The 14,495-nt window shown below is 43.0% G+C and overlaps 1 protein-coding gene and 1 long non-coding RNA gene across 2 annotated transcripts; one reads left to right on the top strand and one right to left on the bottom strand.

The window, feature by feature from the left end:
- Positions 1–3,158: 3,158 nt before the first annotated feature.
- LOC123082281 (deoxyuridine 5'-triphosphate nucleotidohydrolase-like) lies at positions 3,159–9,097 on the top strand. Its single transcript, XM_044504649.1, has 8 exons — positions 3,159–3,263; positions 3,497–3,583; positions 3,697–3,760; positions 4,151–4,233; positions 8,090–8,261; positions 8,379–8,429; positions 8,725–8,834; positions 9,041–9,097. The coding sequence occupies exons 1-8, from the start codon at positions 3,159–3,161 to the stop codon at positions 9,095–9,097; spliced, it is 729 nt and encodes a 242-aa protein (XP_044360584.1).
- Positions 5,354–7,449, bottom strand: LOC123082282 (uncharacterized). The gene is made up of 5 exons (XR_006438996.1): positions 6,242–7,449; positions 6,042–6,064; positions 5,873–5,922; positions 5,706–5,776; positions 5,354–5,610 (listed from the first exon to the last, which is right to left on the bottom strand). It is a non-coding gene; the product is annotated as an uncharacterized lncRNA (long non-coding RNA).
- Positions 9,098–14,495: the final 5,398 nt, after the last annotated feature.

The raw sequence follows: 14,495 nt of genomic DNA, 5'->3' as shown, positions 1-14,495 counted from the left end.
TGTGTTGGTTGAATAGATGAATCTGAGATTGTGTGACGCATATCGTATAATCATACCCACGGATACTTGAGGTGACATTGGAGTATCTTGGTGACATTAGGGTTTTGGTTGATTTGTGTCTTAAGGTGTTATTATAGTACGAACTCTAGGGCTGTTTGTGACACTTATAGGAATAGCCCAATGGATTGATTGGAAAGAATAACTTTGAGGTGGTTTCGTACCCTACCATAATCTCTTCGTTCGTTCTCCGCTATTAGTGACTTTGGAGTGACTCTTTGTTTCATGTTGAGGGATAGTTATGTGATCCAATTATATTAGTATTGTTGAGGGAACTTACACTAGCGAAAGTATGAACCCTAGGCCTTATTTCCACACATTGCAATACCATTTACGCTTACTTTTACCATTCGTTACCTTGATTGTTCATGTACCTTGTGGATCTTGTGTGTTTGTTGGTCTAGTGGATGTGTGATTGGACTTGTTCTTGAGTGTTCCTCTTGTTTTCCCTCCTTGTGTTCATCTTGTTCTTGGGGATTCCCCCTTCAATTCATGAAAGATCTCTCCATAGGGTTCCACCGTACAACAAACCTGTAATAATTCTTTGCAGAATCAATTCATCTTTATCATTAGGAACGACAATAATACCTCCCTTTTTAGGGACACAATGGACATGGCTTACCCACTGACTATCAGCAACGGGATAAATTATACCCGCTTCAAGGAGCTTTAATATTTCCTTTCATACCTCCTTTTCATATTAGGATTTAGCCATCGTTGGTGATCAATAATTGGTTTGGCGTCTTTCTCCAAATTTATTTTGTGTTGATATAGAGTGGGACTAATGCCCTTAAGATCATCAAGAGTACATCCAATAGCAGCACTGTGCTTCTTCAGAGTTTTCAATAATCTCTCTTCTTCATGCTCTAAAAGGTTAGCACTAATAATAACAGGATATATCTTCTTTTCATCAAGATAAGCATATTTAAGAGTATCAGGCAATGGTTTAAGCTCAAACACGAGATCACCCTTGGGTGGAGGAGGATCCCTAGGATTTCAACAGGCAAGTTGTGTTTCAGAATAGGTCCCTGTTTAAAGAATACTTCATCTATTTCCCTTCTTTCATTCATGAACATATCATTTTCATGGTCTAGCAAATATTGTTCTAAAGGATCAGTAGGAGGCACGACAATAGAAGCAAGACCAATAATTTCATCTTTACTAGGCAATTCTTTATCATGGGGTTGTCTACGAAATTTAGCAAAATTAAACTCATGAGACATATCCCCTAAACTAACAGAAACAATATCCTTATTGCAGTCTATTTTAGCATTAACAATATTCAAGAAGGGTCTACCAAATATAATGGGACAAAATTCATCTTGTGGGGAACCGGAAACAAGAAAATCAGCAGGGTATTTAACTTTCCCACACAAGACTTCAACATCTCTAACAATCCCAACTGGTGAAATAGTATCTCTATTAGCAAGCTTAATTGTAACATCAATCTCTTCTATCTCAGCAGATGCAATATCATGCATAATTTCTTGGTATAAGGAATGATGTATTGCACTTGCACTAGCACCCATATCACATAAGCCATGATAAAAATGATCTCCTATTTTAACGGAAATAATAGGCATGCCTACAACAGGTCTATGTTTATTTTTAGCACCAGGTCTAGCAATTCTAGTAGCTTTATCACAGAAGTAAATAACATGCCCATCAATATTATCGGCCAAGAGATCTTTAACCATAGCAATCTTAGATTCAACTTTAATTTGCTCAAGGGGTTTAGGTGTCTTGATACTACTTTTGTTAACCACAGTTGAAGCTTTAGCATGATCCTTTATTCTAACAGGGAAATGTGGTTTCTCAATATAAGCAGTAGGAACAACAGGATCATCATAAGTGAGTCTTTTCTTCAACTTTAATAGGTGCAACTACTTTTACTTCAATGGGAGGATTATATTTAAACAACTTTAATAGGAGTAATCAACACTACTAGCAACCCATAGGTACCAATCTGAGGTTTGGATACAAAGATTGGATACAAGAGATGAACTAGGGTTTGAGATGAGATGGTGCTGGTGAAGATGTTAATGGAGATTGACCCCCTCCCGATGAGATGAACCAGTTATGATTTTTTCCTCAACGAAAGACTCCATATAGCCAAAGATGGGCATCAGAGGGCTGCCAGGGGCCCACGAGGCAGGGGGACGCGCCCAGGGGGTAGGGCGCGCCCCCACCCTCGTGGGCGGTGGGTGCCCCCCCCCTTTGGTACTTCTTTCGCCCAATATTTTTTATATATTCTGAAATGTGCTCCCGTGAAGTTTCAAGGCTTTTGGAGATGTGCAGAATAGGTCTCTAATATTTGCTCCTTTTCCAGCCCAGAATTCCAGCTGCCGGCATTCTCCCTCTTCATGTAAACCTTGTAAAATAAGAGAAAATAGGCATAAGTATTGTGATATAATGTGTAATAACAGCCCATAATGCAATACATATCGATATAACACTACTAGGGAAAGCTTATACACATAAGTTTATCAGTAGCGCGGTTTAAAAATGGGCACTACTGCTAATTAGTAGTAGCGAGGGGTATAAAAACCATGCTACTACTAAATTGATAGTAGTAGCGAGGGGTATAAACCCGCGCTGCTACTAAATGATCTCCAACGATGCCCCCGGAATAGGCCATAGTAGTAGCGTGGGTTTGCTGGGCCGCGCTAGTAATAGAAACGTAGTCGTAGCGCTGGTCACGAAAAGCGCTACAACTAACCCAGCCCACCCAGCCCAGTGAGACAACCAAGCTAGCCTAGCGAACAACCACCATCGCTCTCTCATTTTCTCCTCTTCCTCCCGCGAACACTCGCCGCCGCCACCAACACCGGGCGATTCCGACTACTTCCGGCGGCCGTCGCTGGAACTGCACACCCACGAGCTCTCACGACGGTTCTTCCTTCCCTCCGACCAGATCTGCTCCTCGTGGCGGCAAGCGCTCGCTCGTGACCCCTCCCCGTGGCTAGGGTTTCGGCTGCCTCCAACTCCGGTGCGGTGCGATCTCCTCTCCCCTCGATTCATGCCCTCTCCTCTCCCCTTCTTTCTTCTCTCCTAACCCCCTCACCTATTTCTTCGGTTCGGTGCAGCAACCGCCCTCCTCCATGGACGAGGATGACCACCACGACACGCACGTGGTCGAGTTAGCCGTCGCCTACTCCGGTGCGGTGCTGGACCAAGGACCTCCGCATCAACAGATCCTAGCTTGGGTAAGCACCCCCATCCCCATGGCCGTATCACTTTCTTCCTCTGCCCCTCTTCTCTGTTCTTCCATAAATCCTCTGGTTTCATCAGTTAATTAGCAGCACAACCACAGCCACACAAAGGCGTAGGAGTGTTACTGCTTGTATAAAACTAAATCTCTGTAATGTTTTTTGTTATGTTACCATGGCTGCCAAAGAGTGTTTGTGTCTTCTGTTTCTCAATATGATATGCTCACAAGTTTGTTGATACGTGCAGATTGGTGGTCTCTAACTTTGCAACATATGTTATTGTGCATATCGGTGAAGTTAGATTCTACTTGCACAAGGTCAGTGTGCTAGTATTTTCAGCATTTTTTGCTGAGGTCAACACTAAGCATTTATATTTGCTTCTACAAATAACGGCAAGGTGGTGGAAGTAGATATGTGTTACATCCTGCAGCACGTAGTTCTTCAGACACAGAATGTTCAACTGTCGGGGTCTCTTTGTCATGCCATCAAGAGTAGTAACATCATCAACATTTATGCTTCACGTCTGATTGCTGTTGGGCTGTCTCTTTCCAATCTACTAGACCCTATTTCACACACAAAATATTTTCACTGCCAAGCTGATTATCAACACCACCTTAAAATATTTGTGATGGCCTAATAGACTGCCTTCGGCAACCTAACCAAACAAATCGAAGAATCATCCATTACATTTATGTTACCATTCTTCAGACTAAAAAAACCTTATAGCAACCATATGCCGCTTTGGTGTTACCACCATCCAAATTTTGTTCTTCAGATATGCAAAATTATTCATTTTCCATCGGTTGCTTAGGGGAACATGGTTACCTTGGTGAGTCATCTCTAGTGAATTAGGTGTTGAAAATGTTTTCTTATGTATGTTTCAGTGGGAAGTCCGATCATTTGCTGCTCAAAATCCGACAAATCGGGGGAGGAATGCGCGAGAAGCAAGTCTATCATCAATGGCAAGGTTGGTCGTGTATTCCTATTCTTTGAGTTTTCTCTGTTTCAACCATACAATTCATCTAGCATACGGTATCGTCGTTGCAACCTTTCAATTTGGCAACTTGGAAGTAGTTTACAGTTACTGTATTGTGAGTGTGTGACCTGAAAATAAGGTAGCAAATTACTATAGATACTACTTCAAAACCATGTACTCCTACTCACTATTTCTGTGTGTCATGTGTACTACCAACTTACTGATGTTTCTTTAACTAGACAATTCCCCCGCGCGTTGCCGTGGGAATATTAGTTGCAATAGTTTGGATGGAATTTCATTATGTGAAACATGAAGAAATGACAATGAAAGTACATTATTTATTTTACTTGATTATTTGATAGCTGTATAAGAGTTTGAAAGGACAAATATCATAATATGAGCTTAGATTTCCTCATAGCTAGTGCCTCCTTCCTTTGAGAACAATTTGAACATGTGGGATTACTTTCTTCATCTACTCAAAGATGAATTTGTCACCACTGAATGAATGACACTTTGTGGTGTCATCTTCAAGACCGAGTTGGCTGTTGGCAGTTTCATAGTATTCTTTGTGAAAAACACATCAATGTTTGTTGTCAAAAAATTCAGATTTTTTTGAACTTTTTAAATATTTTTTGATTTTACTGTAGCAAAGGGTGCATGTGAGCTTGAGCTCACAAAAGCACTTTCGCCTCTATTTATCCGGTTTCCCTCATTGCATGTGTTGGTGAAGGGGGCAGAAAATTTAATGGTGCATCAGATTACATCCTGTAGGAAAATAGGTATGCATGCTTTTAATTGTGGTAGAAGCCAAAAATGAGAAGCGGAAAACAACTTTAAATGTATAATAGTCATACATGCTGCCTTCCTGCTGGTTGTCCATGTACTTACCAACAGTCAATATTTAAAGGTAGCAAAGATGAACTTGTAGCGATACAATGGTATGGGTGGTGTGTTATATAGATGTCTTGAGGTAATGGAAAGACATTTTTTAAGACACAACTAATTTAGCATTGAATGTATAGAAAGTCACAAAATTGTATTTATATTGTGATTTAAAATACCAGACAATTAAGCAGTCAACGTAGGTACTATTAGTATGGCACATGCATGTAATATTTGACCTTTTTTAAACATTGGCACAGTGATAGCACTACATACATAGTTGAGCGGGACAAATTAGGACATGTTGCAGGGGAAATTGAAGTCGTGGCATTTGTTTATAATATATCCATGCAGATGCATGTGGTCGCACTCAATATCATACGTAGATGTGTTGTTGCACGAAACATAAGTATTTCATTTGATAGCATTTCTGGATTACAATGGAAGGCGAAGATTATTTTTAGCGGTAGCACAACGGATGTTGTCCTGCATGTGTTGTGAAACGTAACTTTGTTAATCTGCAAGTACCACAAATAAGGTTGGAATTAAAAATTGAAGTACATACTGTCAATACAGATTACCTAATTTTTCTGCATGTTTGGTTTACTCCGGATGTTCAGAGTTGGTTGCAGGATTATTATTGTCTGCATTGCTGCATATGGAGAATATCTGGAATTGTAAATATTTGAAGGAGAGAATTCATACTTGTGAGAATTTTTTTATGTAGGCTCTGAGAAGTAATACATACTCTTGCTTGTGTCTTTTGGGGAGACTACAGTCTTGTTCCTGTAGCTACACCTAGATAAGATAATTCTCTTATGGGCTAAGCCAACTGATCAATAAAAAGGGAGCATGTATGTAGTTCATCTAGTTATAATGAAATCATGTGCATTATAGGCATGTTAGTGTTGTTATACCTGGTAGGTCTGTCGGCATCATCCTGGTAGTTTAATTAGAGGAATGCAATAAGCATGGAGTTTTGTGAAGCATTACACACAGAAAGCATAAGTTTGATCAGAGGGATTCAATAAGCACGGAGGTTTATGAAAAAAGGTTACAGACTCAATCAAGCAAAATTAAATTTAGGTTTAAACGTACCAATAGGTGCCTAAGTTACCTATATATGCAGAGATTGGAAGACCAGCGAAGATGAACACTTGGACGTCGTCCAGCAGGCACCACCTAAGAAAATGCAATTTGTGATGCAAGTAGCAACATGTCATAGGGGATTTGGAGGAAATCGGAGGTAGTTGCTGACGGATGGCTGCAGTAGGAGTGCTATGGCAGACACCCAGCCGTGCTGGAGCACATTGAGAAATAAGGTGAGGCAGAGCACATACTTTAAACAACAATCCGTCAGTTACTTGTGAAGACTATGGGGAGAGGAAGAGGAGCGCCATCTCAGTTATTAACTTATTATTAGGAGAGGGAGCGCCAAACGTCAATTGTTGTGTTTATAGAAGCATGCGCTATTACATGGCCTATATGGCAACGGGGGAAGATAAAGAGTATTGGACGGTCACTGGGCTGCATTGGGCCTGAAGTAGTGGGTTGTGTGGTTAGTGTATATCAAAAAAATACTGACAGAATACGAACATAGAGAAAAGAACCTTGAACCCCAGAGATATCCTCACCATAGTTGAAAGTTTGATGTCTCGTTCCCCACAAATCCATCACCAATGGAAAGGAACAGAACTTCCTTCACGTTGCTGAACTACAATGTGCTCTCTGAATCAGTCGGGGCCGACGGGATGAGATCGATCCAATGCTCCTGGAAGCCATGGATGTCAATCGAGGCCCTACTCGGCATCACCATTAGCCTAGCCATCCGAGGCCGAAAAGAAAGCCGTGTCAACCGGCTGGGAACCTGACCGGCGCGGCGTCCACTCCATGGCAGAGTCGGCGGCTAGAGCATCCTTCCAGGTGAAACCCCAGTGGCCGGTGTGATTCCGCCGACCAACATAGGCCACCACCACATGCTGCAGCCTCCTCTAGACATGTACATATCTTCCATCTGCAGGGAGCAATGGACGAATCAGCGCTCAACCGAGGCCACCAAGGATACCGGCTGGGGACAAAGGAGGAGGGGAGGTAGCCGGCGGCATCGTCAGCGGCGGGCGCGACTGCTACGGTAGGGGCGTAGGAGGAGCGAAGGTAGCCGACGGCGTCGGCAGAGGCATGCGCGAACGCTGCCAGGAGCCCCCTATCTCGGCCCGACCAGCCACCCTAGTCTGGGCAAGGCCGCAAGGGGGACTCCATGTGAGCCGTGGACGCGGCCCGCGCTGGCGGGTGTGCCAGAGGAGCGCCACACGCGGCGGAGATTAATCCGGGTCGCCCTGCGCTATTGTAGAGAGGGGAGAGGAGCGCTTGATGGTTTGACCTGCGAGAGCGATGAATGAGGCAGAGAGAGGCCAGGTTGTGGTGGGTCCCTTGGCCATTATCTGCACGCTGAAGTGGCAGGGTTGATGTAGTGCTGGGTCCCACTTGTAAGTCACTAAAAGAATGCTGAGGTGGCAAGTGTGATGAGGTGGATAGGCTGCATGTTGAGAGAAATACAATAATGGGGATAAACTATTTAGGTATTATAGATTCCCATAGTCTACAAAATTCATGCTTGCTACTGTATGTTTGTGCCCCTAGCTTGCATGCTGATGTTGTATGTGCATGGTGGTGGCCTCCTTCCTGTTGTTATTTGCTCCATATTGAGAATTGTTTTGTAAAAGATAATGAGATGGACGCAGTTAGGAGATGATGCTACCAAGTTCAAACTCTCTTGAATGGATAGATCATAGTGAAGTTAGGAGAAGTGATGTTATGAATATGTTGTATGCAAGTTCAATGTGTATTAGAAAAGTTCAGCATTAAATTATATAGCAAATTCACTACACGGGGATTTGGCAAGTAGTTTTGTAAAAAAGTTTATGGCGATTTGCTCCGACATGATTTTGTGTGTGTATTTTGGCAGCTCAACAAGATGAACCATACAGGCGAGGAACCTCCCAGGCGCAGCAACTCCTCCGTCCAAGTTGAGCACTGGGCGTCGTCCACCCTGTTGGCCACCAGGACGTACGAGGCGACGATTGGCAGTCTCGGTGGACCGGACGCCAACATGCCGATGAGGCTGAGAGCCACAAACAGGTAGCACCTGGTGATCCTGAGAACAGAGTGCTTCAGAATTCCGCAAATACTTCATGTGTAGTACAATTCATATCTGCACACCTTGGTAATTTGAACATGCTTATGCCTTGCCGTTGGAACAATGAATTCAAGGTTTTGCAGGATCCAACGTGTCGCTAAGGCTGGCTGTGAGTAGAGTGTGAACTCATAGAGGATACGAATCATATCTCTTGTACCATCTGATCGTTTCATGGAAGAACTAGCTAGTGCTCTGTTTTCTTGGGCTAGATGCCTAGAACAATCCATGCAAATTTTAGTCTCTGTAGTTTCAACTCTGAACTGTATGCTAGTTTTTAATGATGTATTGTTACTCTGGCTGCCACTATTGATTCATGTGCATGTGCTAGAAAGAAATAAAACACCCTACTAGATTTGGATGTGGACGCTAACTAACAAGTTTTCACTTTCCTGACATGGGCGCAGGGTTGATTGACGCGGACTACCGCGGCCCGGTGGGCAGTGTGCTCTTCAACGACTCGGAGGTGGACTTGGCTGTGAAGACCGGCGACCACGTCGCACAGATGATCATCCAAGTAATCTCGACGCCGGAGGTCGCCGAGGAGGAGGACCCCGACGCCACAGTTCGGGGGGAGGTCCACCTGCGTCTAAACTCCGAGTCTTGGTAGATACATCTAGAGAAGTGGTCTGTTTAGGTTGATGGAAAGCTAGGGAAAGTACCCACCTTTCAATGATAGTTGTGTGCGTATGATATGGGATGTCGTGATTTCTTCCTGTTCAGATGTTCACTATTGTATCCATGAATGCTTCAAGTGTTAAAGATGGTTCTATGACCTGAGCTTATTTTTCATTGGACGTGTCTCTGATGGAAGCAACTGCATCTAACTTTTATTTTTTTAAATTCGCAATTAGTTAGTAGTAGCGTGGGAAACAACAACTCGCTACTAGTATTTAGGATAGTAGTAGCGCGGGTGTGAAATAGTAGTAGCGTGGGTGGCACATGCTACTACTAACAAAGTTAGTAGTAGCGCGGGTTTAACCCATGCTACTACTACCTATTAGCTGTAGCGCGATACTAGTAGCGCGGGTACCCGCACTGCTAGTAGCCATTTTACCCGCGCTGCTAGTAGCCTTTTCCCTAGTAGCGTAAAAGCATGATGAAAAATGTACGTATCACCGTACAACCCTCCAAGCAAACGAAAACGATTTCACCAAGACTATGTCCTCAAAGCAAGCGAACATAGTTTTCACCCAGACCGTCTACCTGATTCCCTACACACACACACACACAGAGAGAGAGAGAGAGAGGTATCAATCTAGATATCACAACCTTGGAGACGGTTGATGCCTGATGAGGAGTAGAGGATGAAAGAGGAAGAGGCGCTTGAGGAGGGGGGAGATCAATCTAGATATCACTGCAGGAAAAATGATTGGTACCTAGTGAGGAGTAGAGTTTGGCGGAGGAGGATGAGGCGCTTGAGGAGGAAGGGAGATCAATCTATATATCATGATAGGGGAGACGATCAGTGACCGGTGAGGAGCAGAGGATGATAGAGTAGGAGGCGCCTATGGATGCCTCCGAGCTATCTGTGGTGGCCATCGACGACATCCCGATCCTGCGTCAAAATAAGTGTGTTGAGGTGGTCACGGCTGTGGACAAAGGCAACCGTATTTCCAGCTGCCAGGCGAACAAGGCAGTGTCATTGTCCCAACTGGAAGCTCGACAACTCCAGACAAAAACACTACCATGAAGGCAAAGCATCCGGTTAAAGGAAATGCTACCATGGCAGCCAAAAACGCTACCATACCAACCTCATCGACCATAGGGACCAATTGGGGGGAAGGTCGCATCATTCAATGTCTAGCTTGGATCGTGCATTTGGATCACAACTATGTGGGCCCAACTGGATCAATGCTACTTAAGAAGAAGCCAAGAGGATGGAGGGCGTCAAGTGGATCACGGCAACAACTAGATGGATTTTGCATTTCTTCTTTTACCTTTAGTGCATAGTTGTATATGAGAGAGACCATCCACTGTATTCGATCAAGTGAATGCAAAATAGAGGGAACTAGATCTTAACATCGTGGTATCAGAGATCAACCACTACCCTTCCATCGCCTCCACCACTACCAACATTGGATACCCGCTGTCGGGAACATGCCCGTGAAGCTTTGGTCGCGTCCATGGACCGCGAGCTTCGTGCCTACCTCGACAAGATGAACTCCAACGCGATCAACCATGCCAACAAGTAGGACAACATCCCCGCTTCCATTCTCAAGGCGCTTGACATGCAGATGGCCCAGATCGACTCCCTCACCGCATGGAAACCAGAGCTCAAAGCACTCTTCGCCAAGATGGATCTCTCGGTCTCTGCATTGCAAGTGGCATCCCCTATGGCCATATCGAATACGGGTGGAGCACCTCACACCCCACCACCAATCGCGACGGAAGGCAACCTCAATGGGCAGTCAAGCCACGGTGTGGTGCTTCTCACCTGGGAGGAGGGGGGGTCAACGATCCTTGAGTCGCTAGCGGCAACCCCTATCACGGGTATGACCATTACTCCTTCTATGTTTCCTACTCCGCAATCATCTCAAGTGCTAGACACCCTCAGTCAACCGCCGCCATCCATGGTGTTCCCAATTATCACTTGGAAAAACCAACAGCTCTCGAAGATGCTCTGTGAGCAGTACTTTTAGATGTTCTTCGCGCATAAATTGTATCTTGGGTTTCCATGGAGATTGCCTCCGATGGTGACGAGTTGAGGGAGGCAAGGTAGTAGAAGCGGAGGGCGAAAGTCCATAACTAGAAATGTTTCATTTGAACTCTTCTAATGGCTATTTACCCATTTTATGGGCTCCTTTGATTCAAATAAATTTATAGGGTTTTTGGAGGACTAGAATTCTAAGGAATTTTTTCTACATTTGTCGTTTGATTCGTAGGATTGGATCTTGTTGTAATTTTTTCTAAGAAATCATTTGTACTACATTTCATAGAAAATCTAGCATGTCCGACCTCTTTTTACAATTCACTCTATGCCATCAAACACACTCTGCTAACCCTATAACCTATATTTTTCCTATTCTTAAGTTTTGAGAACCCTCCAAATCAAAGAGACCCTAATTTATTTTTCTTGCCAATGTTAACAGCAACTCCAACCGGCTGATGCAAAACAGATGCGGATTTTGTCTGTTTTTGTCTGTTTGGGTTGGTCAGGCGGACGCACATGTCCTTTTGCGTCCCTGCACTAGTAGGTACGTCCAACGGGCGGGGCGCATTTTAAACAGTGCATCTAGAAAAACTTAAACTTACAAACACATAAAAAATTAAACTTGAACTTAATTAAAATATATTACATTAATTCCAAAAGTCCCGGCTGTCCTTGCCGCCGTACATTAAACTTAAACATTTAAAAAAACTTAAACTCAAGAAATCCCTGGATCTTCTAGTCTCGGCTGTTGCCGCCATCCTAGTCGTCGATTTCGTCCGCAGTGAGGTCGACAAAGGGCGGACTACCACAGGTGGGCGGGTGGCACCTGCTGTGGCTCCAGCAGTGCCTGATGCGGCGGGGACGGTGACCACGTTGATGTAGGGCCGTCACCGCGGCGTAGTGTTCGACGAGATTGAGAAGCTGGCCGCGTCCCTCCTCGACCCTGACGAACCAGGTGACGACCCGGCCTCCCGTTTGTGCTTCCCCAAGATCCATTTCCACACCATTGTGGCCGGCGAGCGGCGGCGCTGGCTAGGATTTGTCGGGCTTGTGGGGAGTAGACGAAGATGTGTGTGAAAGTGGACTGACTCCTCCAAACACGCCACTGTCTCATTAAAAAGACCACAACAGAAGTGGCTGTGCAGCCGACGCGCGGGGCCGAGAGCGTTCATGTCATTTAACAGGACCCGAGCGGGTGGTTGGGCGGCCGGCACGCGGGCCACAGGTGAACACCGAAAGGACACACATGGCGCGTACGTTTCATGTTGATGTGGACGTAAACCTGGGCTAAATATGCGCCGAAAATGTATTCAAACAGATGCCAAACAGACATCATTTGAAGATGCATCGGACGCGTCGGGCCATTGTTTCTATTCACTTGCACCAAAGGAAGGTTGGACTTGGCTGAAATAACTCGTGCCAGTCAAAGTAGTATTAGCTTGAGAGCGGCATTGTGGTGCCGGGCGTGAACAATAAATCATAAAAAAATCATTTTTTATGCAAGATGTTCAGATGCGTAATACTCGTGCCAAATTCAGTGAAGTTTTGGTATGGGAGAAACATTTACAAATGTCTGACTTTGTCTTCTTTGCCGCGCGGTCCTCGAATGACCAAACTTTATCAAATTTTGCACGAACACCACACGCATGAACATCTTGCTTATAAAAAGTAACTAGTAAGAGTGCACGTGCAACGCACGTATCCTAATAAACTACAATAAAAACATGAAGTTTGTCTTGTGTTTTTACCTGAACATTTAAATGTGTGTCACGCCCAATGATTTTAATGTAGCAATTTATTTTAGATTAAGTCATGGGTCTTGTTTGACCCGTGAAAGACTTCCATTATTGAAATGTTGTGATCCCAAAATTCCAACAAAATAATGAAAAAACTCGCTCATGTACAAACGACCAATACACATGTCTTCACATAAAATCAACGATCACATAAATGTATTTGTAATTGTTACTTATTATAAAAATACTTAAAAATAACAACTAAGCAACATTATCTAGTAATCATTATTTGATGATGATCCTCTCTGAAAGGTCCATCTTTTGATGCGGTCTATAATGCTTCATTCTAAGACTGGGATATTGTTTAGAACTTCATTCTCTTCATACTTCAAAATATGAACCAAAAATCACTTCCTTAGTTTAAAATCATCCTAGATATGCATTATATAACATTGTAATTTAAAAAAACACGTGTAACGTGTGTAGAAATGAGCATGGTGTCAGCATTTACCTTCGGTACTGGAAAATGTAGCGTCCCATCATGCCATGAGTGCATTAAGTTGAAAACCAAATAACCAGACAGGGACTGCATGTATGAAATGTTACATGCGAGTTGAATGAATCAATTAAATTGTGATGTATTGACAAGATTATTACCTGTATGAGTTTGTGGGAACAACAAGAACTTTGCGTCCCCATATAAAAATGTCATCCTTCAAGGCAGGGTTGCAGCTTAGAGTGCAAGGTTTAGATCGTTGACTATAGTTTCAAGAATATGCTTTCCGAAAGTGGGTATCGAAAGCGGGTCCAAATTAGAAACAACTTTTTTATGTTGGTCCAAGACAAACAATAAAAATAACCCAAGAATATCACAATGCAATAAAATCTACAAGAATACATGCATTTAGAAATACATCAATCAGTATCATTTATTAAGACCAAATAAACACTTAATTTGAATTCAAATCTTATCGCATCACACTCTAGCAAGCTAGACGTCATGGCACGCCAGTATCCTCACAGCCATGTTAAAACAACCAGGATCCATGTACTCATTTTTTAAATATGTTCTTTACATGTCTCAAGTTTAAACTGATAGGGTAAGGTTGAGAGCTTTTCACCCATTCGCTCTTGTGAAATGGGAATTTTGTCAATTATAATTATACAAGAGTAATAATTTATTAGAAACAAAAATAAACTGGAAGAATGTGTCTTACTCTAGCAACGGGACATCATCAACCATGTTGATGAACAAGCAAAGTTCATCTATTAAGTCATCATTTGTTGGGGTGACAAACGGCGAAATGATAAATGATCGTGAGATGAGCTCAACTTGTGACGATGAGTTGGATGCTTTGGGTTTGTTAGGAGGTCTTTCGACGATCATACAATGAGTGGGATCTGTGTTGGTTTCATCATCATCCAAATCTCGGTTTCTTATATCGTCATTATTGAATTCTGAGTCGACTAAAATGACAGATAATTTTGTTCTAAAATCTGCCATGTGAACCTAAAGTGAAGCAGTAATAAAACTTAGTTTTCAAATAATGATACAACACAAAATAATTAGTATCAGGATATGATGCAAAATATACATGTTCGGGAGTGTCGGACAAACTATCTCCCGTGAAGTACTCGATGTAATTTAACATCCAGAGACCACAAGATGACCTAGATATTTTTTTGTTATGCTTAATAACAAAAATATTAATAAAAATTATTAGTATAATAAAATGATGATAACTGAACCACACAGCCATACCAGACACGCTCAATGGAAAAAGAATTG

Source organism: Triticum aestivum, chromosome 4A (genome assembly GCF_018294505.1).
Source record: "Triticum aestivum cultivar Chinese Spring chromosome 4A, IWGSC CS RefSeq v2.1, whole genome shotgun sequence".
In the NCBI taxonomy this organism is placed as follows: Eukaryota; Viridiplantae; Streptophyta; class Magnoliopsida; order Poales; family Poaceae; genus Triticum; species Triticum aestivum.
The sequence above is the reverse complement of the archived record's forward strand: the minus strand, read 5'-3'. Positions and strand labels throughout refer to the sequence as shown.

What these genes read in the sequence shown, in the direction of transcription:
- LOC123082281 (XM_044504649.1), top strand. Translation starts at nt 3,159, where the DNA reads ATGGACGAGGATGACCACCACGACACGCACGTGGTCGAGTTAGCCGTC. An exon ending in TTAGATTCTACTTGCACAAG is followed by an intron (nt 3,584 to 3,696) that starts GTCAGTGTGCTA and finishes TACATCCTGCAG; the next exon opens with CACGTAGTTCTTCAGACACA. An exon ending in TTGTCATGCCATCAAGAGTA is followed by an intron (nt 3,761 to 4,150) that starts GTAACATCATCA and finishes TGTATGTTTCAG; the next exon opens with TGGGAAGTCCGATCATTTGC.